Genomic DNA, 24,873 nt, shown 5'->3' on the forward strand with positions numbered 1-24,873 from the left:
TGTCAGGATCTAGTACTCCCAAGGGAATGAAATTTAGGGATTTTATTGCCACTTCAGCACCGCTGGCCTACTGCTGTTCGGCACCAGTGTTGTACTTATGTGATCCTCATTTTCAACATTCCCTGACAGATTCCCACAAGTCAATGAGGAGCCTGTAAAAAAACCCACGGTTTTTGATGGTTGCTGGAACTGGGTATGTCTAGTTTGATGAAAAGAAGGACTAGTGTTCCAATATCTCAGGGGCTGCCACAAAGAAGAGGGAGTCAAGCTATTCTCCAAAGCACCTGAGGGCAGGACAGGAAGCAATGGGTAAAAACTAATCAAGGAGAGAAGCAACTTAGAACTATGGAGAAATTTCCTGACAGTTAGAACAATTAACCAGTGGAACAATTTGCCCCCAGAAGTTGTGAATGCTCCAACACTGGAAGTTTTAAGAAGAGACTGGACTATTTTTCTGAAATGGTATAGGGTTTCCTGGCTAAGGAGGGGTTTGGACTAGAAGACCTCCAAGGTCCCTTCCAACTCTGTTATTCTATTTTCTATATTTGAATGGCAGAAGTGGGGCTAGGGCTGAAGTCGAGGCCCAACCTTGGCACCACCACTGATAACCTAGATCAGGGATGTCAAACTCGTGGTGTCATATTGTTGTCACGTGGCATATCACGACTTTTTTCCCCTTTGCTAAAATGGGGGTGGCCGTGGCCACCGCATGACGTGTCTGGCTAGGAGTTTGACATCCCTGGTCTAGATGGTGGTAATAGATTGGGGTAGGGGACTGAAGTGTTCCCATAGTCATAAGAGAAGGCACGCTGCCGAGCAATCAAGTTTAGATGACAGCAGGGGTGCTGTAACAATCATAATTTCAGGCAGGAGTTGCAGCTCCCTTAATTCAGTGCCATCACAATTTTGTATGGCCAGTGATTGGTCATTATGCTAGAACTACCTGTTTTGGTTTCAATTCAACCTGTCTCAGAAATTGTTATGTAATTATTATATTATTATTTTACATGTGTCCAAGCTTGTTTTATTTGTGTAAACTGCTTTTGTAATTATGTGATGTTTCTTCATACAACACATAGCACCCCACGTTTGGACTATATTTTTTAAAAAGAAATGAACATACAAAGAATTGTTTCTCTTTCATGTTTCTCTGCCATCAGAGTTAAGTTAGACATTTCCCATATTTTAACATGCTGAGCCCAGAATGTTCACTATTATTGGGTTAGGATCAGACCAAGAAACACTGCTCTTGTTTTCAATAATGTTAACATATTTATTGCTTTCAATAACATCAACATATACTAAAATCAGGTTAATATGTATCATTTTGACATTATTTTTGTACAATTAATAGGCTTTCTCAGAAGAAAAGTATTTTTCCCAGAAATATTTTATTCCTATCACCATCTTAAGTTTAAGCCCTAAAATCCAAACACTGAGCTTCTTCCCTGAGAAGTCTGCCTTTATTTCAATTCAAACAGTAATTGGAATTTATTTTTTTATTCTGTGCCATTTCCTTTTAAGTTCTGCATTCCCATAATTCTATATCATCTTATCTGTAGCTAGGAAAAGGCCACTCAATGAAAATTCAATGCAAACAAGTTTGAAGTAGCATTATTATATTTTGAATGGACAACCTGGATAACAATTTCTTGAACTGCAGATTACAATATTTGAAATAATTATTGTAAGTGATTAAATCCACAAATAAAGAAAAACCTGAGCACTTTCCTGTTTTTGAATGAAAATTTAGTGGGGTAGTTTTATTGAAGGGATGAAAGTATTTTTCTATATAAAGGGAATTCCATTAGAACAGAGGAAGCCTGGATAAAATCCCACAATCCCAACTGTTTTTCATCAAAGCTGCCTCCAATTCAACCCCAATTTATTCCAACTCTCTCCTAACTCTCCGTAATGCCCTTCCTCCTTCTGTATCTTTTACAATTTCTGCTTGACTGTTTTTTTATTTGCTTTCTCTCTAATTCTCTTTGTTTTTCTCAACTTTATTTTCCCACGTTTGCTGCCAACTGTAGCTCATTCTGAAAACTAAACACAGTATTGTTTTATCAGTAGATGGAGCTATGTCTGTTGAATTTCAGTGTTTTATCATTGTCAACTGACAAAAAATAAAGCTGTAAGGCTTTGTTTTAGTGCTGTTATTACAAAAATACCCAAGAACTTATAAAACAAAACAAAGTAACACTATAAAATATATCACAATAAATAAATAACAAAATTAAAACAATAATTTTGAAAAGTTGCTACAGCCCTGCATACTTCAAAGTAGTGTTTGAGGTAGTACGCAACAAGTAATGTTGTCATCAAGACAATAAAAGTAGTATATCCTAACTCGCCGCTATGAACTCCCTTGTAGGCTTTTCACAATTCCAAAAGAAATCAACCATTCTTAAACAAGTTCATTTTTAAAAATATTGATAATTATTTAGTACTGAGGAATAATAACACATAAATTATCATTTATTTTGCTAACAATTTTCATTCTGATTTAGTACACCATTATTCTTTCTGAAGCTATTTGATAAAATTCTCAAGGTCCAAAAAAGTATGTGCGCAAATAAAATAAGAAACTTCATTCAGAACAGTATTTAATAAGATTTGAGGTGATTTCCAATTAAATAAATTGCCTGCTTGAGCAAGAACTTTAACTTAATATTTACAGCTTCCTTTATCTTTAAGTGTATAGATAGAGGAAGGATCAATTATACAAAAATATGATCTAAAGGGTTCATGTTCTCTGATAAAAACTTTTTAATAAATGTAGGGTTTGAAGGCTAATAATACTTTGTGATTTAAGTTTACCAGAGGAACACTGTTTTCTGAAGAAGCACTTCATTTCCAAACATTAACATCTAACATTAATATCAACCAATGTTAAATGAATAACTGACAAATGTTATTTTTAAATTAAACCAATTAATCCTGTTTGGACTGGATGTCTGCTCTTTATTTACCCCTATCTAACATAGACCCTACTGCCTCACTAATATAAAGAGACATATTTCTATTAAACAACATACTCCATTAAACATTCATCTGGTGGTAATATTTCATTCTTATACTATTTCTATCCATAATAATGTTCCCATAGTAATTCCTGCTACTTGTCTATTTATTCATCTGTTTCTAAATAAATATACTCAGGTAGTTAAACAGGTAATAACACTTACCCTCATTGAAGTTTCTCCTCCATGTGGTTGCTGAAGCCTGAAAACCTGAGCCACCATATGTTCTGTAGATGGGTGCAACAAGATGCGACGAGATGCCAATCCTACCATGACATACCTGCCCATTGGGGACAAGCTCACAGAAATGGCATTGGGACCTAGGCATAAAGCAAAGCATAATAAACATCATTAATGAACCCTTGCCTCTGATTCTCTTTCCTTTCTTTTCCATTTCCCCTATGTAGACTGCTATTAATCTTTAAAAAAAATACTTTGCTTGTATCCTCTTTGTCAACTAATAGCAGTAGCCAAAGTTCAAGATCAAATTTAGTTCAGCAAATGCATCATAGGAATTACACAATATATATTCCTATTTCACCACTCTGTTGCTACCAAATCAATCTACAGCTGGGATTACTTTTCCCTTGCAAATATTACATTTATCAGTTTGATGTCAGGGCAAAAATGTACTTTCTAAGATACTGTTAAAGGTCTTGATAGCTTCCCCAAATCTTTGACACATAATCTCTTACCAAATCGCTTTGTGTACAGCATTTCACCCAAGTTGTGCGGTGCAAGGGAATAGACTGCGAGTATCCCCTCATCAGGAAATCCCCGCTGACTGCTAGGAATGAAAGCTGCTAAAAGCTGCCCATCTGCAGAAATATCACAGCTGGCATCATTGTATATCTTGCAGTTTTGAACAAGCACATTCACAGATACTGCACAGGGGGAAAAAAAGAGAAGAGTTTAGAATTTAATTCAGAACAGCAGCAAAATCTTGAATCATTTATATATTTTTCTAATCTAAAAGATTATTTGTTATCTATATAAATGTGTGAGCCAGTAACATAGAATTCAGCTGAATAAAACCGTTTCCCTTTAAGATGGCAATTGAATTTATTTATATATTCCCAGTTATTTTTTTAATTAATATATTATTTTAGCTTCAATATTTGTACTGTTAATTCTTTAAATTTCCAAGAAAAGAAGGAGTAGCTTAGAATTAAGATAACCTTTTCACTGTTACAACAATGTTCGGTACTAATGAATGGGAATATCCACCAGTTGACTGTAAATTCTAGACTATGAGCATCTGAAGATATCGGCAACAAATGCTATAGAAGTTAACAAACTCTCATTTTGAAGTCTTGGGACTTTAACATAATAAATCATAGCTAGTAACAGAACATATTAATGAACATGGATCTCATATAGCAGTGGCCCCAACCTTTTGGGCACCAGGGACCGGTTTCATGGAGAAAGATTTTTTTGTGGACTGGAGGGGGCATGTTTTTGAATGCTGCCTGCATCTCATGGATGAGGCTTCATCTGTGTAGCCCGGTTCCTGGAATGCCACAGACCAGTGCCAGTCCGCAGAGCGGGGGTTGGGGACCCCTGTCATATAGTATTAAAGTAGTTTTTCTCCCATCATAGTGAGAAGAGTTGGAGAAATTTCAATCTCCATACATGCTTTCTAAATACACATCATTTCTGTAAGAAAATCCCGGCATTCATATTTATCCTTTTGTTATTTGGAACAAAGCCTAGTTGCTTTGAAAGCAATCTTAAACATTCAATTTCCCGTTAACAATCCAGATATCCCTCTTTTAAGTGCTGTCTACAAGTAGCTCTCCATCCAACTTACGGGACCTTGAGTTTTCATAACATGGCTCCACCATTCATTGATGAATTCATATGTTATGTTGATATTTAACCATGGTTATTGAGTAAACCATACTAGTCCAATTTATAAATAAAGGTGAATTATAGTTGGTGGGTTTAAATATTGTGCTAAGTCAATGACCTCAAAACAGGAGTTTACATCTGTGTACCTACCCACTGTTTTCTTAGCACCCTGTTTTTCCTTCTAACAGTCTTGCTTTATTTGGCTCCTTGAATTCCTAGTCAGAATTCTTTGTTTCCTGAAGTTTTCTTTTTCTTACTTCTTTCATGCTAATTATATAGAGGAACCTTTTTCTATGGCTGTTTGGTTTTCACTACTGCCTTTTCTATATCTTACTTCTGCTTTTCTTTTTTCCCCTATCTTTTCCTTAGCTACACTTTTTACATCATAGATCAGTAGTCATATCTACTGGTGATGTCCTCTTTGTCAGCAATCTACTCTATTTTGCCCTTTAATTTCCACTTCCTAAAGAAATCCTATTCAGATCTTGACTTATAAGTGGTCATTTAATGACCATTCAAACTTATGACAGACTTTTAAAAAGCTACTTAGGACCTGTCCTCAAAATTATGACTGCAGAACTCCCCTTGGCAGTTGTGATTCGAACCCAGTGACTCACTTCACGACTATTGTAAAAGCAGCTGTAAAATTGGGTCCAGGCATGTGGTGCCTCAACTTTCAACCACAACTTATGATAGAAATTCTTGACTCCTTGTGTTTGTAAGTGGACAACTATCTGTATCAGTTCAGTTTCCCTACTATGCGCTCACTACACCTACCAATCCTGTATCAGTAGATGACTTTGTCTCAATGAAGCTGATTTCACATTGTACTCACAATCTATCTTCAAGCACTCTGTTCTGCTGATTTAATTTTTCCTAACATTCACTATCTTTGTTGTTACTTACATAACACTATATTATAGACTTCAGTTTCAAGTTTACAGTGATCAGCCGTCTTAAAGTGCTTGTTTTAGCTAGATAAATTAAAATTGTGAATTATTTACCAGCAGTTCTACCTTACCAATAGTAATTGGGATCGGGAACTTCACTGCTAAGTAAGCTGGTCATAAGCATGATATTATATAACCACGCCATCCTACGACAGCAGGTTTGTCAATCCCAGTTGCAATCATAGGGCCATCCCACACAGTCACAGGATCCCAGAATCATGTGTTTTGTGACCTTCTATCCATTAACTTTGCTTATTGGAAACTGGCAGTAAAGGTTGCAATAGCGATCACATGATCCCGGGATGCTGCAATGTTGTAATCGTGGGCCAGTCGCCAAGCACCACATCATGATCACATGACTCCAAAGACACTGCAATGGCCACAACTATGTGGACCCATTGTAAGTATCCCTTGTTCAGCACTATCATAACTTCAAATGGTCACTGAACAAGTGGATGTTAAATGGGGACTACTTGTATAATATCCACTAACAGGAGCATTTCTGAGAATAAAGAGTTTTCAACAACAGGGAAAGTGCTGTAATTCAGCACTTCAGCTTTAATTCTCTTTATCAAACACTTATGCATAATACTGAAGTCCAGAACTGTCAATAAAAATACACTTAGTACCTTGCATTCCTTAACTAACACAGAAATTAACAATAGCAACAACACTAATTATTCTTAACAACTCACTTTTTTAATTGGTGGTTTATAGTTATGCACCTCATTCCCTGTTGAGCAGCATGCAAAAGGAGCATTTACAAAATCACTATTATTATTAAAATTTGACCTATGATAATATGGCGACAAGATGTCTGACTAGCTGTCAAATGATGGCTGCAGACTACTATTGATACATTTTTACCTCAAACATCCAATATAATGTATTTAAAGCCACATGTACTATGATCCTTATCAGATCTATAATCTGGATAAGCAGACAATGCAGACAGCAAATATTATAACACTTTAGATCAAAGCCACATTAAATTTATGCATATTTGCTTAAATGCAATTTAAATGCAGTTACATTTAAATCCAGATTCTAGAACTATTAATGATCTTCCCACTATGCATATTTTTTTTCAAATTACCTGAAAACCTTTCTAGAACTAATATCTTTTATCTTATGCAAGTAAGCAGAAAGTATCTGTTCCAAATTAAGCCAGTAAGAAACTTTTCAGATGGAATCATGTGCAACCCCACCAAAACTTTAATACGCCTACACTTGTCTTGAACAGTTATCACTTTACCATATCAATGGTCTTTCCAAAGCTTTGTGCTACGGTTTCTATATTGCTAACCATCTGCATAGATTTTCTTGCTCAATTCATTTTCAAGTAGTTCTGTCTGTTACATGTGTTTGCTACTAGCTTTTAGATATTATGCATATATATTCCAGGATTTGTTTCTCAGGACAACAGACTGAACAAGATTAAAGCTAAGGCCGAACAGCTTGGAGGATCTGTTTACATTTATTCTGATTTAAATTAAAGAGAAAGAAATGCCCATGGTGGTTTCTTCAGAATCTAACTAGCTGATATGGAAACACTGGACTGGATAGTCCTTTGGAACAATCCACTTTAATGGGACTAGTAAAAAACTTCTTAAAAGCACAGAAATCTAGGGAGCAAGACTTCTGACTTTCAAGTCCAATGCTTGCTTGCTTCCCCCACCTTTTCTCTTCCCCCTAGCCTAAATTGACTGTTGATTATGCAACATATCATTGGATCAAACAGAAGATTCAGTTAGTTCATTTTTCTACATCCCAAAATGACCAAATAGATATGTCAAAAAAGTCTATAAAAATTCAGTTCAGAAATATTCAATTCCAAAAATATTTAATTTAACCATTGGAACGAATATCAGTTGATATCACTTTATGAAGCCCACTAAAAAAGCCAATCTTACTGCCTTCTAGTTTTTATTCTACTGCCATACTCGATACTGTGAAAGCATTCTGGAAATCCAAATATTTAAGGAATTCTAAGCATTTCAGGGGTTTAGAAAGCAGTCTTTTTTGTTGCTGTTGTTTAAAAGAAAGCCTAGTTAATTAATTTATAAATGAAGGAGGAGGTGTCGCAGTGGTTAGAATGCAGTATTGCAGGCTAACTCTGCTCACATTGCCAGGAGTTTGATTCCTTTGATCCTGAGCGGCTCAAGGTTGACTCAGCCTTCCATCCTTCCGAGGTTGGTTAAATGAGGAGACAGATTGTTGAGGGCAATATGCTGATTTTGTAAACAGCTTAGAGAGTGCTGTAAAGCATGTTGAAGCGATATATACCGTGTTTCTCATATAATAAGGCCGGGTCTTTTTTTTTTTTTTGAGCCCCGAAAAAATGGCTAGGTCGTCTTTTGGGGGGTGACTTAATTCCCCCCCGTTGCATCTTCGGGCAGGCGGGCAGCGACAGCTTGGATGTTGACCTCGGCATTGGTGGGGCACTTCGTATCGGGGTCAACGCAGGCAGCACCATATCCGGGTGTGCAACAAAAGTACTTCCTAACAGCAAGCCCCCCCGCCATTTCCTCCCCATTTCACATGTTTTAATATAGGCCTTAATTTGGGGGGAGGGGCTTAATTTCATTTCATGCCTATAAAACATGCTGGGACTTCCTATTGGGGGAGGCTGTATTGTTGGAGAAACAGGGTAAATCTAAGTGCTATTGCTCTACTGTACTTGACTCCTAAAACTAACCATGTATAGGCTGTCAAAGAAAGCAGAAAATCTATGGCATTTCCTCCATGAATGAATTTAAGTTTTCAGAAATTTACAGGATCTGTAATCTCTGAGGATATGTTAAAGGGGAAAGATGAAGGTTTTGTATTACCCATCTCCTAGTTTATTACTTGACTCCAATATTAATTATGGTTTCTTTTACAAAAGTGTGCTCTAGTAATAAAAAATAAGATTATCCATAAATATCAAATGGTTATTTTTTAAATAGAATTTTGTAATTATGTTTAAACAATTAAGATGATCAAATAACGTATATACATTTGGGAAGCAACATGTTAAGCTCCCCAACTTGATTTAATAAATCAAATTATACACATAGTATGCATGATTTAGTTCTCATTAACACTTAAATGACTAGGACATTACTGAATACTTGCAAACAAGTCACATTTTAAAGTCAATTCTCAGTCATGATATGTACGGATGGATGGATGCATGTATGTATGAATTGTCCTGTCTGGGAATAACATTGACAACTTTCAGGAACATGTAGAATATGTTGTAGACAGTTTGATTCAATACCATGTTTCCCCCAAAATAAGACCGTCTTATATTTTTTTGCCACCAAAAAGGCACCATATTTTCAGTGGATGTCATCCACTAACTAACCTCACTTGTGCCCCAGCCTTTTTGCTGTCAGAGGTCTTTAGGAACTTCTTCTGCGGCCGGCAAGACCTTCCTTGTAGCAGATAACAGAGCTCCGGATCAGCTATAGAGGTCTTCAGGAAAGCCTTGCCATCTGCCGAAGAAATGGGCCGGCAAGGCAGGTGTCGGGCCTGGCTACAACTGTCCAAAGGTAAGTAGTAGAGCAACTCCACCCTCCCATCGCCACCCTAGCTTAATTTTACCTGTCCGCTCTAGAATGGGCGGGATCTTAATTACGGCTTATTTAAGGAGTAGGGCTTATACTGGGGGCACATAGAAAAATCAAGCTAGGACTTACTTTCAGGGTAGGTCATATTTTCGGGGAAACAGGGTATTTAAAGCTAAAAGTCATACCATTTTAAAGAAAGATCCTTAAACATTATTTTATTTATACTTTTTACATTAGGAGTATTATAGTAGCTTCATTATTATAGGTTTCATTATAAGCTAGATAAAATGCCTTGTATCACACATTTCACTTATTTTCCAGGCACAGCAAAAAATATATTCTTTTTTTCCTATGAAGGTCAGCAACATTTGATACAGAATAATCAATAATTTCAATAATTAATCACTTTCAATAATTTTCCTGTCAGTGTTTGCTGTCACATATTAAAAAGTTGGAAGATCTAAATGTTTCTTACTTTTGAATTAAATAATGCTTGGTCAATAGCTTTTTAACGTAATTCCAGGTTACCTGGCTTTACTAACTTTTTAACTGAGATTTTTTTTTCCTGTTATTATGAGAGAAACAAATCTGGCTTTCCAAAGTGAAAACTGTTTAAATTCTGACTGTCAAGCTTTCTATTATCAAATCAGTATAAAAGAGCAGAAAGATGTTCTATGCAAGTTCAAACTGAAGCTGACTTTGTTATCTTCTTCCCAGAAGCAGCAGATTTTCTCAAATATTATACTGCTATGTTGATTCTAAATGAAAAATAACTATTATTTCAGTTTAAGGCATTGCAAGGAACATCTCTCAATCCAGTAGAGTATTTTTTAGTGATGGTCCCACTCTCTAAATTGGCAACAAAGCAACAGTTAGGTTAAATTTGTGCAGTTAAATCTTGTACAGTTACCAATGGAATACAATTTTATTAAGCTTTCCTGTAAGGATAAATGGATAGTTTCTCTCTGCTAAATCGAACTAGGTAGCCCACATATACCCTGGGTTCAATAATATAAATGTCAATTAAAAAGATACTCCTTTGGTCTTTTTAGCTACCAGAGAAAGGGAGTGGAGGAAAACAAAGCATTCTTGAAATGCCTAGATATCAACTCAGCAGCCCAAAGTTGTCGGAGCATAAGAAGATTATTGGAGAGCATGATAGAGGACTTTTGGAAACTGGTGTGTCCTATTGGAGAAGTCACATCCAGGGGGTGGGGGGAAAGACCAGGGTCAAGGAGGAAATGTATGGTGTGATTTAGTACCGGCTGCACGCAGCAACGCACCAACATGGCAAGTTCTAATAAACCAATTTATGTTTTCTGAGATGCGACTAGAGACTTTTGCTTTGAATGAGGGGGATTTGTTGGAGCCCTGACAATAACACTCACTATCTCTCTCTCTCTTTCTCTCTTTATACGTGTTTGTGTGTTTGTGTGTGTGTGTGTGTGTGTGTGTGTGTGTGTGTGTTTTCTTAAGTTTTTGCGGGTACTTACATGTATGGCATTCAGCTTTGTTTGGGTATTTTCCCACATCGTAGTTGTGCTTTTAAAGTTGTAGCAACGTTTCGGCAGAATCTCATCTGCCATCATCAGGCTTCTGTATAGATGAACAGTATACAGAAGCCTGATGATGGCAGATGAGATTCTGTCAAATTGTTGCTACAACTTTAAAAGCACAACTACAATGACGTGGGAAAATACCGAACAAAGCTGAATGCCATACCTACCTACCTACCTACCTACCTATCTATCATCTATCTATCTATCTATCTATCTATCTATCTATCTATCTATCTATCTATCTATCTATCTATCTATCTATCTATCTAAAAACTATATAACTAACTATATAACTATAACTATATATATAAATATATATATATGTTTTCTTAAGTTTTCGCGGGTATTTATATGTATGGTATTCAGCTTTGTTCGGGTATTTTCCCACGTCATTATAGTTGTGCTTTTAAAGTTGTAGCAACATTTCGGCAGAATCTCATCTACCATCATTAGTCTTTTGTATTGTGTTCGTCTTGTGAGTCAGACTTTCACAGCCGTTTCTGTTTTAAATTTGGTGCTAGCCATCTGCTGTGCCAAAATGTTTTTTTTCTTCATCCTGATTGGTTGGGAGTCTTGGTCTGTGTTTATGGGTCTTGGAGTTTGCTGTGTTCTGCTTGATTGGTGTTTCTAATATCTTCTGTCTGTTTTGTGGCTTTTTTTGTCTTGATTGGCTGGCAACATTGTGTTTCCTGTATTGGAGGCTTTTAGTGCGGCTTGGCTCAGAGTAAACGGATGGCTATCATGATAATGGCAGATGAGATTCTGCCGAAACATTGCTACACCTTTAAAAGCCCAACTATAATGACGTGGGAAAATACCCGAACAAAGCTGAATACCATATATATAAATACCCACGAAAACTTAAGAATATATATATATATATATATATATATATATTTGTTTTCTGAGGTTCTCATGGTATTTGTATGTGGATCTTTGGTTGTTCGGGTTTTCTCGAATCTTACGCGGGAGAAACCCGAACAACCAAAGATCCATATATATATATATATATATATATATATATATATATATATATATATATATCTCCAAACAGTTCATTTACTCATTATAACTGCAAGTGATAATAAGAAATTGGATAAGGAGAATATTGTTATTTTCACTATCACTTCATTTGAACTTTAGTGCATTTAGAGTATCATTTCTAGCGTGCAACTCAATTAAAAAAACAACAACAATCTGATCTTAGATCTTTTAATTTGCATTAACCTCCATATTCTTCCTCTTAGTTCTGTATCAGAGTTAGGTGACATACAGAGATTAATATATTGCCCAAATATTTTGGATGAATAGGTTGTTGTCATGGATAGATATGACAAACAATTCCGAATTCAGTTTGTGCTACATATGACAAAGAATTCCTAATTTATGAGGTTTGTGGATATTTTAATACCAATAATTGTAGAAGGGATGGCAGAACCTGGAGATGAAGCAAAAAAGGGGATTAAACTAGAATCTCTACATAGCCACAAGAAAATTAAGTTCAACACCCACTTGACTGCCATGGAGGTGCCAACTGTTAGTTGAGAAAATTCCTATAGGCTTTTAGCAATAAATCTGTTTAATTGAACTTTTATGTGTGGACCTGGTCTCTGTCTCTGTTACACACACAAATATAAATAAAAATCAGTTTCAACATATTTGTTATCTTTTGAGGAACAATAAGCTTCTCCTTCTGTGAACATCTCTACTTATTTTTAATTACAGAGGTTCTTCAGAGGTTAGTAGTTCTGTCTCCCACTTACCATTGCTTATTTCTGGTAAGTCGAATTTAGTGAAATCCCACCACTGGAGCCGGTATGTGGTGTTTGCAATATTGCTTGCCACAGCAGATTGTCCATCTCCAATTACAGCCCCTAGGAACAAAAAGAACAAAACAGTCAATGAAAATTTCAAATTCAAAGAAATTACACCCAAAACACACTAACAATGTCAAAACTCAGAAGTCAATGCCCAATGACTAATTTTATTGGTTTGTACCCAAAAACTCATGAAATTGGAAGAAAAAATAAGGCATATGAAACAATATCAAACTGTTTTAGATGAATAGAAGTTCTTTATTCAAAATGATTTTAATATACTAAAGTTTTTATATTTTAAAATATCATACACCATTGTTTTGATAAACAATACCTTTAAGTAAATATGTCAATTTAGGATATTAATCAGAGTAAAAATAGTAACAAGGAGCAACACAAATGTTAAAACAATGAATCATCAGTGATATTCAAGGAACTATGGCACAGGAATATGAATAAAAAATGTACACATTTTTAGATAGCACATATTAACCCTATTCAAAATAACCCTATTGGTGAAAGAGAAGGAATTTAGATGTTGAAAAAGAATCAATCAATCTACAACCATCATCAACTCAAAGCAACAAAACTCACATCTCCGCCATCCACATTTGCAATTTTTGCAAAGAAAGCAGGCTGCATCACTGCAAAACTATTTACTACATATATGAAAGCCACAAGGAGGAACTGAGACATTATAGCCCTAGTGCCTTAACCAATGTTTTAAAAAGTACCTGAGCACATAGAGCAAAAGTTGAATAAAAATCAACATCAAGATGATGAAGTAATCCTGTCTAACCAAGCTGCTACATTCTTTTTAGCACAAATAGGCATGTGTATGGAGCTGACCCTGTTGATAGTATAGTATATATTTGGATTTTTGGCAAACATTTGACAAAAGTGTTCATCAAAGGTTCTTGTGTAAGCTTAGCAATCATGGAATAAGATCTGTCATTTTATAAACTGCTAACTGGGAAAGGAAAAGGTAGGAATAACGGGCTTTTTTCACATGATCATGAGATACTGCAAATGCATGTAAGTGTGAAAAATGGTCAGGAGTCACTTTTTTCAGTCCTGCTGTCAAACAGTCACTAAATGAATGGCTGTAAGTCGAGGACTACCTGTAATTGTAGTCATGAAGCTCCATCTGGTTGCATTTAATAAAATGTCACACCATGGTACATTACTCATATAAGTCAAGATTTCCTATGCTCCATCAAATCAGAAGTATGTTATGGTAAAGCACATTTAGTGCAGATGGGTTAGAAGTTAACATTTTATCTCATTTTAAATAGCTTGAGAAATTGAAGACCAGCATAGCACCTTGTATTAGGTATCATTTTTATTCCCTACGTGTAAGACAAATGACAAGAAAGTAAACTGATATAGGTGGCAGCTTACGAAGCAATGGCTACATCAGTAAAGGGTTAGACATGCAAATCCAACTCTTTCAGGAACCAGTCCTAGAAATCGTTTGACAAAACTGTTTGAAAGACCTCTGTAGCTTCTATTGCCTGGAAGACTGAAAGGTGATGAAAGGCAGCTATTCAATAGCCTGGTGCTTGCCACAGCTGCAGGAGAGACATCACAACCTCTCTTCAAAGGTTTTTTTAGATTTCAACATGCTGAAGGGCAATTGAAATGCTGTAAACGTGGGTTTGATTGGCAACTTTCCTGCATCTGTCTATCACTGGATAATAGAACAGTGGGTGATGGCAGAAATGAAGATAATTTCTTTTTACAGCTCACCCCTTCTACCCTCCTCCAACCACCACCACCCCTATCAATATATGACAGAAGAGTGAAGGGGTGAAAACAATCTTTCAACCAAAAATAGGGCGATATTTTGCCACCACTGGAAGTTACAGGATGTTTTCCTATAATTTAAATGCCTCTAAATATTAATCATTCAAAAAAAACCTCTCTAAACATAATTAAACATTTGTATGAATTATGTTACTTTCACATTGGCATATATTAGAATGTGCTACAAGAGTGAAGTGATCATGATGCAGGGAGCTCTGGTTCTTGTGTAATCAAACCTTCCACACTTTGACTTTCCGTTCAGGATTCTGTTAGTCTATCAGATCCATTTTTGTTCTCTGCCACAAGTCTGTCACAATAGAAAAATGAAGCAGACAAAAGAAAATTACTTCTTTTGTTAACTTGCCCTCCAATTTTCAATGACAATTTACTGTTGATGAATTATGCAACAATAGAAACTGTAAGAGTTACAATATGCAAATATGAGATGGGCAGCCTATGAATCGCTGTGTGTGTAGATTTGAACTACAATCTAGGATAATCTAAAAACATCATGGGCTTATGTGCTTCACTGTTTCTTCCAGTGCACCCGATGAATAGGAAAGTAGAAATGTTTATTTCTATTTTCAATTGACTGAAATTAACAGTATATGCAATAGCAATAAGATTTATATACCGCCTCATAGTGCTTTACAGCCCTCTCTAAATGGTTTACAGAGTCAGCATATTGCCCCCAACAATTTTACCCACCTTGGAAGAATGGAAAACTGAGTCAACCTTGAGCCTGGGGAGATCTGAACTGCTAAAATGCAGGCAGCAGAAGTAGCCTGCAATACTGCACTCTAACCACTGCGCCACTGTGGCATATGCAAGTCATGCAATTGTTGTTCATCTTAAACAGCGTTTAGAAACCTGTTTCAAACTGTGGTTTATGTAGCTGGTTCACATGAATAAAAGATGGTGTTGTGCAACCTGCCTGTTAGACTGCAGGGGCAGAGACTCAAAATTCTAATTCCAATGAAATAGAATTAGCTCGCTGTTGTGCACATGGATACTGAAACAAATTAAATGAGATCCTCTCTTTGCTAGATATAAAAACATTTGTTTCTCTTTGCAAGAGAATGAAACCGAAAGGCAGAGAAAGAAGACAGAGACAGGCTGTTTAAAGTAGATGGCTTCCAAAGTCCGCAGCAGTCTCTGATTAATAATACTGATTAATGACAATTTATTGTTGCAGCCTCTAATTAATACCAAGAAGTTGGAGATGTCCAGAAAACTGAGGCAAAAGATAATACATACTGTTTCAGAAACTTTAATTTGTAGAAGCAGGCAAGTATGGGTAGCCTATAAGTAGTCCAGCGAGCACTACAATTGCGACCATCAACTTGATTATTAAGCAAAGTTTTGCTAAGTGAAACCGCAACTGTGTTATGATCTTACTTCAGCTTTGCTTTACTTTATAGACCTGGGAAGGTCATAAATGTGAGGATTGGTTGTAAAATTATTTTTTCCTCACTGCCAAATGTGAATGGTTTGCTAATTGAGTTGGTCATTAAATGAAGATTGTCTATATCAATTTCTGTTTTTTAGGTTCGGTGAGGTCTCATTTTCTTTATTGCTTTGTACAAGCTCAACTGTCATATACCTTTCATGAAGATATAATCTTTTCCTTGGAATGTTTTCTGAGTATCACCAATTTCCTTGTAGAGTCTTGGGCGGAAGGATCTTCAGTTGTAGCAGAACAGTGACACTTTTGAATATAATACAATTGTTTCTTTTGGATTTCTTTCACAATTAATTTGCAAGCTGATGTAAGCCACTGCAATTTTCTTCAATTCTGAATCTTCCCATGTTAATATTTAAAATGTTTACATTTTATCTTTTTTTAAAAATAAAGTCTGATTTTATTTTGGTATTACTGATTAAACTGCCAAGGGGCAGGGGGAGGACTGAATCTTAAGTTATTATGTTTCTTTATCCCATACCAAGGAGGTTCCACTATCAACGTTACTTGCATTTTTTATTTTTATCTACCAGACAAGCAGCACGAAGTATAACAGTCCTAAATGAGACTAAGCTAATGGGATAACAGAATAGAACAGAACAGAACTGAACATGTTATGGCAATAGGAACTACATCACCAATATCAAAACAAGACAAGGGTGTGAAAAGTGAGAAGGCTTCCTGAACAGGAGAGCTGGGATCTCCACCCTTCTATTCTATGGGCTTCATTATTTGCTATATGTAGTAAAATAAAATATCCAAACTTGCTCTGAGTTTCAAAATAAGCACTGCAGTATAGTTAGTTTTTTAAAGAAAATAAATAAAAGCTTTAGTTTTGCTCTCTAGGGCTAATAAATTTATCTTAATTTAATATAAAAACATCATATAAATGACAACTTTTTCACTGGCACCTGGATTTTGTTGTATAAACTGTACTTGAATTGCATTTCTTATGGGCTTGCTGTATGAGAGATATATGCAATGAAATTTCATTTTAATGTATGCCAATTAGTGTACATTCAAAGTGATAATCATGTTATTATTCTAAAGAAAAACATAATATACATATGAGACGAAGGTCTGATAGCACAGACTGATAATCTGTGTACAGAAAGCATGGATTGCTCTTCTACAAGAATCAGTTCAGATTTCTGACAAGAGCTATTCCTCCTCCTCTTTCCTGCTGCTTAGGAAAATAGAGGGTAATCAAAAAGAGTGTGCATTTCTACCATTTTTTACTTTGATTTACACACAGCTGCTTGTACAATGATTAATAAGAATAATCTCAAGCTTCTAAGCCCAGACAAGGTTAGACAATTGCAAAAACCTGCTGAGGTCTTTATGATTCACTCTGGTGCATTTGTGAAGTTATTTACAATTGTCTTGTTCCATTAAGTGTAACTCTTTGTATACACTGTACAAACATTCAAATTCAAGCATGCAATGGGAATGAGGATTTCGTATAACCACTTAAGTCTTGACTGGATGATGAAAGTGACATTTTGGTTTTCAACAGAATTTGCCAAGCAACAATTACAACACACGATAAAACAGTATTTTCCAATTATTCTTTGATACCATGTGTCACCAAATGCACCTTTCAATTACTATCATTTATCCACCTCTCATAATTTGTCTTTTTTCATAAACTTAAAGAACTTTCTAACTGTACCCATTCATGTGTGTTTGTAGATAAATGCATGTATGTCTTCACTCACTACTGATTCCTGACAACTTCCTAAACAAGTCCATGAAGTTTTCTTGGCATTTTCATTAATGGTTTGCCATTGCTTTCTTCCTGGACTGAGAGAGAATGACTGGTCAAAGAAACCCAGCTGGCTTTGTGCCAAAAAGAAACTAGAACTCAGGGTCTCCCAGTGTTTTTATCCTGGAGCTTTAACCCAATATACCTAAGTCTTTCTGCATATGCAGTTAGTGTATGTATAGTGATGGGTGTTCTCCAGGATATCAACAGGAATGTCTGTGAATATAATTTTGTAAACAAAACATATCTATACATAACGAAAAAAAATAAATACAAGTGTAGTTTATTTACTTATAAGATTTATATAGCCACCCATATAAAAGTATCAAAAAAGCACACCAACCACAATAACAAACCCAATCACCCCAGGATAATACTTTCCTATACATCCACATATCATTGTACTGCTTTCCAATTTTATTCTACCACAATGCACACAATAAGAGTCAGCTCTTCAAGATCTTCTGGAAGATGGAGAGAAGGCTCATGGTTTATTTCTAGGAGATGGATGTCTAATGGGATGAGCAGCAATGGAGAAAGCAGATTTCTTAAGTCCCGCTGGAGAGCAACATTAAAAGGGAATGAACTTACTCTATCTGACTTGAGTGGATAGGCAAAATACACTCCAGGAAAGAAAATAATATGTTCCATACCATTTTAGAGCTTCAAAGATAATAACCAACTTCTTGAATTCACTTAGGGAAAAAAAAACTGGAGGCCAATGTAGCTCAAAAAGCTCACGCAGCTATGGTGCAAAACAGATAATCTATAGAACACCCAGAACTGTATGCATCACTGCCTTCCAGACCAGTTGTGATTTCTAGATAGTCTTATGACAGCAACCCTGTGTAGAATGTATTGCAATAATCCAGCTAAGAAGCGATCAAGGTATGTAATCAAGCCAGGAAGCCTCCCAGGCCAGGAATGGGCACCCCCTGACATAGCTGCCACCTGCTTTTCGAGCAGGAAATTCAAATCCAGGAGGACTTCCAAAGATGCACATCAGCTCTGTCTGGGGAACTATTATCCTAGCAAGTGTCAAAGATGACACTTTGCCATATGCAAAGTATTACTACTAGTAATATTGAGTGTTGCTGGTATAATAAGTTACAGAAAGTATCAAAGAAAGGATTAACCATCGGGTTCTATCCATTAATGTCAGTATCTGGCTACCTGCATCTTCATTAATGTTATAGAAAGACTCCTCTCCATATTCCCCTTTCTTCCCTGAACTTTTAAAATCCTTCATAGCTTTATTCAGAAACCTCTACTCACAACTGTAAATATTCAAATTTTAAAATTTCCTGCATTTTCATTTCCCATCTAACTTTCCTTCTGATCATTATATTAATAAACTGCCTTTTCTTTACTTCTTTCTTTATGCTGACCACCTTCATAATTTTTGCTGCCTTAATCAAGCCAAACCAAGGAAACAGGGAATGGTTATTTTTTAAAAGAAGTCTTTAAAAGTTCTACTTTGTATTTCTACTACCCTTACTCTCTGTGTCTCAACCCGATTCATTTAATAAATTACTGTCTTCTTAAATAGATGTATAAGATAAGAGAATTGAGAAGTGTGTTTAGACTATAATAAGAAGTCACAAAGATATTAGAGCTGTTTTGGTAATGTACTTTTTCAGATAGAAAGCAAGTCGCCATTTTCTGCAGAAACACATAAAGTTTCCTAGCTATATACTTCAATGCTATCAGCTTCATGTCACTATTTTCTATCTTAACTATATTAAGACACCTCAACAAAAAAGCCACTTAATCTTTTTCTCAATAAGAAAAAGAAGATTTTTTTTTAGTTCAACACAGACAATAAAAACATGTCAAATTAAAAAGATATTCGCTAAAGCCATAAACTATAGAAGAACTGACTTTGACAGTTGCAATTTTCTACAGTTAAGTGGCTCAGCTCAACTACTATTTACCTGATCTGACTTCATATTAAAGCAAGCAGATATTAAAGCTAATCCTGTATTCATATGGGAACTAGAACTTCATTAATATAAATGAAGTCCTTGACAACCTAAATAAAACCCTTTTTATAAAGGCATCTACAATATAATAAATGATGGCAGTTCGTGCCTATGGAGAGTACATCAAGAGCACACCATACTCATAAAGGGTCACCACCAATGATAATGACTTCCAAGCCAGCCACTGTGCTAAGAGTAGTATCATTTTCCCTTCTTGAAACATATGAAGCTGAAGAACAATGATTAAGGGAATAATTTATGATTCTTTCTTAAATCTGATATGAAGGAGTCTAGGCAGGCCTCTCACCAGGCTGTGAAAAGAATTCAAAGAATTAAATTTCCTAGGAACAGTACACCAGAAAAATCAGCGGGAACACAATAACATTTAGGCACAGCAAAAGATTTGATGAGCAGCAAGAAACAGAAAACATATTGAATGAATCAATGCTAAAATAAATATGAATATTCAACAAGTATCAACATTTGATATAAAGACATAATTTGTCTACATTTCCAAATTGAAAAATTGCTGGTGCTATCATGGATAGGCAGGTTCATGAGCAAGCAGGCAAGAAAATAGGTTGTGTGAAAAGAATCTGGCAAGCAGCTGGGCAAAATAGGACAGAGCAAGTCCTCACATGAAGAAGAAGTACATTAAACTGTTTTCAAATGAACTGCTACTGCCCAAGCATTCTTGGTTAAGAAATAAGTAAGGGGGGTGGGGGTAGAGGGAGAGACCTATGGCCTTGCTGTGCTGCCTCAAATTTTGATCATGACAAGGGCAATGCAATAGTTGTGCTAGGACAAAAATAGAAACAAACAAAAACACACAATCCCCCCCAAAACCCAGTTGGGTGTTTAATTTGTCTTTTATGATCTAGTGATTATCTGGAAAATTTAGGTAGAAATATTTTACTCCTTTTCTGCATGGTTTGCTCACATAGACAGTTTTCCACATGTCTCCCCCACCCCAGCTGTGTCAGCAGAGGAGGCACGTTGCGGGCCCCTTCGGCCAGGGTATTCCGGCTGGTGGGGTTAAGGAGAAGAGACTTCTCTGCTGTTGTGCCTGTCCTTTGGAACATCTTGCCTCCCAGAGTGAGGTTGGTTCCAACCCTCCTGACCTTCCAGAAGAGCTTAAAGACTTGGCTCTGCCGGGTGGCTTGGAGCACCAATGGAAGAGTTTCACATTAGGGGGTGCTTCATAGATTTAATAACAGATCCCATCTTCTCCTCCTTCTCCCTCCCTCCCATCTTTTAGTCAAGGCTTAGTAATTGGATCTTTGGTTTACCATTTTTATTAATTTATAAGAATATAAAATACAAAGGAAAATAAAAATAATGGGAAATTAGGGAAAGAAAAAAAAGGGAAGAAGAGAACACTTGGGGTAGAAGGGGAAAATGGAAAAAAAAGGTGCTGGATCAAAGTAATTGGATTTTTATAGTATTTTATTTATATAATCTAAGTTTTGTACAGTTTTATCTTTTTAATATTGTAAGCCGTCCGGAGCTACCCTGTGGTAAGAAGAGTGGCCAATGAATTTTACAAACAAATAAATAGCTTTGTTCACATTTTCTGTACCTTTAGGTATCTGTTTGCTGCTTAATGACTGGTATACAGATCTTGCCTTCTATAATTTGGTTCAATTATCTCATTCCCCAATTAATTACTACATTAAAATAAAAATCCGTTATATACTGTTACTTTGCTGTTGTTTTCTGTACTAGTCCCAAGTAATTCTAAACTGCTTGTGTCTATGTATCCTGGCAAACTAGACACCATCAGAGCTGACACCAGCCAGAGCATAGAAAAACTCACAAGAAGAAGTGCAAGATCAGAAGATGTGGAGAGACTTGGCCCACAGAACCACCAAGAATGGATAACATCATCAACATCATTATCTTGTAAGTGGAGGAAAATTGAGATTTTTTTTAAAAAAAGTTTAGTATTGTAAAAGTGGGATTTGCTATTCAGTCCCATCTTGTACACCCAGAACTTAGGCTGAGGATGAAGAAGGGTAAAGATCCTAAAAAGGAAACTGGCAGAGTTACATTATACATTTGTGATACCTGCTCTACATTTTTATGGACAAAATATGTTTATCAATCCATATATATATATATATAAATAGGGATATATATATATATATATATATATATATATATATATCCCTATTTATAGGGTTCTACATATATTTAACATGCTCTACATATATACACAGGCTTTTAAAGTCAGTTAATTTCAGTTTCATTTAGAATTCTGTTCTATAGCACATTCATTACTGAAAAGATTTGAGACATATTCCAATGGATTTTTATTATTCATCCTTGAAGAAAAAAAAACTGTTTATGACTAACCCCTTTACAAGAGCTTGTTTAATTATTGTCTCATATTGATTTGGATATTGTAAATACATTTTTCAAAATAAAAGTATAGTCTTGGCTGAAACTCTAATTATTTTCTTCAGTTAGTGAGATTAAATTCACCTTCTGATGTAACAATCATTCATGTCTAACAAATTGTATTTTTAAAATAATTTAAACTCCAACTACATTTAGAGTTAAATGAAAAACACATGTTCCAGGATTCTAGCAATTTCATTTTTATATTATAACTATAGATAATCCCAACAGAGCATTTGGCTTTTAGATTAAATGATGATCTAAGCAATTATCTTCTATTTGTCCTTCTGCCTATTTAATTATGATTTGCTTTAAAAGGCCTATTTGTAGCTCTTTTTGTTTTCTAATGCCAGAGAGATTTTCCTAATAGCAAATGCATTCTTTAATAGAAACAAAAGTTGACTCTGAAGATAGAAAGACTATTGATATGCTTAAACTCTGATGTTGAAGAAGACTCCTGAGTACACTATAGGCACCCAAGAAAAGAAACAAAGAGATTATAGAACAAATCAATCCAGATTTCTCATTTAAGACATAAATGATCAGGCACAAATTGTTATATTTTAAATATATTATGCAAACACCTGAGAAATCTGTAGAATGGAAAAGGATAGAAAAAATACTTAATTACATTGGTGATAACTGCACCACTGGGAGACCTGAAAGGTCAAGTCTTTACAGACCATCTTGGAGAAGGTCTACCCATGTAGTCACTGTCGACACTGATTTGACAGCACATAACCAATCAATGCACAAATTATAATTATAGAAGGTTTACCCCTTTAAATACTTTGTTAGCATCTTCTTTAGTATATTGTGAACACATATGCACACACTCATCCCTATCATGATCCTCCAATGTTTCATGTTTTGACATTCTTAAACCATTTTATCACAACATTATGATTCTGTTGTTGGTGCTTTTAGTTTTTTTGTGCTTTTAGCTGAACAAGATATTATATTCTAATAGTATTTTGTGAGTTTATGTGTGATTAAAAATGGGGGGTGGGGAGATTGTTCATCAAATGCACTTGGTGAAATAACTTACTCAACAGAACCGGGAACCTTTCACAGCAGTACAACTGAAGTTCCAAATTACTGTAGATATCATGATAGTAAGTTACAAGTAATAATGGAACTATCCAAATGTTTTTTAAATCATATCTAAATGTGCATGATAATAACAAAATTGTTATGCAAACAATGCAAGATAACATGAATACAATAAAGTGAAACTAAGTTTGGGCACATCTGTCACAAGGCAAAGACTTTCTAAGTTGCAATAATTATTATGAAGAAATCTGCTTTATCTCACATTTTTCAATGTTATTTTACTCTTAATTGCACTGATTTGAAAGACCATTGATCCAATTTTGAGTTACATAAGAAAGAGATTATGTAAGGCTTTCTTGAATGGAACAGTTACCTAAATTGGGATGACCTTACAAGGGGATTTTTTTCCCTACCAAACTGGCCCCACTAAGGATTTTATGACAAATGTAACATTTTTTATTCTTTCTGTTCAATCATGTCCAATTCTTGAAGACTGTCCATACAAGTACCTGCCATTTTCTTGAAACTGTTTTTTAGTAGCAGCTTGCCCCTGCCTCGTTAGAGTCAAAAATCAATTATTTGCCCAACATCACCCACTTGGACTTTGTGTCCAAGGCAGAACTAGCTTTCATGATCTTCCAGTTTCTAGTCTGATGCCTTAATCATTGTATCAAACTGGCTCTTGATAATTATCAAACAGCAAATATATCCCTTCCTATTATTCCATTTTCTACATAAAAGAGACATGCTGTCACATAATACATTTTCTTATACCTCTTGATATGAACTTTCTGAATATTAAAACAATAGTTTTCTCAGGCAGTTGATCACTGCTAGCATGCAGACAGAAATTCAGATTACAAACCTGGAGAAACCTCAGCAAACTGGAGGTACAATTGGTTGGAAAATGGCTTTGGAAACAAGCTGATTGTTCATCCTTAAGTAATATTTTATTCACAGGTACCAAGCAATCATACACTGATATGAATAAAATGGCCAATATTCTATTATAGATTAAAGAATTTAATCAGCTTCTAATGAATAAAGATCAACATTAAAACTGATATCCAGTTAATAAGCCTCAACATAGGGCACAATTTCATGTGGTGGATAATTACTAAAGTTCAATTTATATTTAGAACTGTGAAGCCATCTAAGATAATAATTTCATTTGCCCCCAAAAACCTTCAACCCTTAAACTGTCATTCTATAGACTTGATAGCACTTATTTATTAAAAATATTTCTAATCCATTGGAGATGGCTTCTCTTATTTCTTCACAAATTTAAAACTGGTTCATTACCCAAATCGATCATTTTAAAAAGGAACAGTAGGACCAATTTTGTAGGAATACTAGTACTAAAGTTACTGATATGTCAACATTACTACAGAAAAATAGTTTGAGATTTGTTTTCCAAAGATTATTTCAAAAATGCCATCTAGATCAATGCAGCCGATAGAAGTTTATATTACTTACAGAATTACATGAAATCAGAATCAGAAAGAGGTTCATCCAGTCCAATGGCTGTGGCAAAGCAAGAATAGAATAGAATAGAATAGAATAGAATAGAATAGAATAGAATAGAATAGAATAGAATAGGCCAATAGAATTTATTGGCCAAGTGTGATTGGACACACAAGGAATTTGTCTT

The 24,873-nt window shown here is 35.4% G+C and overlaps 1 protein-coding gene across 6 annotated transcripts in view; it reads right to left on the reverse strand.

Annotated features, from left to right (window-relative positions):
* Positions 1-24,873, reverse strand: part of AMBRA1 (autophagy and beclin 1 regulator 1) — a 161,066-nt gene that overhangs the window by 46,108 nt on the left and 90,085 nt on the right. For all 6 annotated transcript variants that reach the window (XM_026707746.2, XM_026707738.2, XM_026707721.2 and 3 more), the window contains 3 exons: positions 12,701-12,811; positions 3,719-3,907; positions 3,189-3,343 (listed from right to left, as the gene is read on the reverse strand). In XM_026707746.2, the coding sequence (XP_026563531.1) occupies positions 3,189-3,343; positions 3,719-3,907; positions 12,701-12,811 (455 nt within the window). The remainder of the gene's footprint in view (positions 1-3,188; positions 3,344-3,718; positions 3,908-12,700; positions 12,812-24,873) is intronic.

Source organism: Pseudonaja textilis, chromosome 1 (genome assembly GCF_049901715.1).
Source record: "Pseudonaja textilis isolate UNSWEBS1 chromosome 1, rPseTex1.2, whole genome shotgun sequence".
Classification (NCBI taxonomy): domain Eukaryota; kingdom Metazoa; phylum Chordata; class Lepidosauria; order Squamata; family Elapidae; genus Pseudonaja; species Pseudonaja textilis.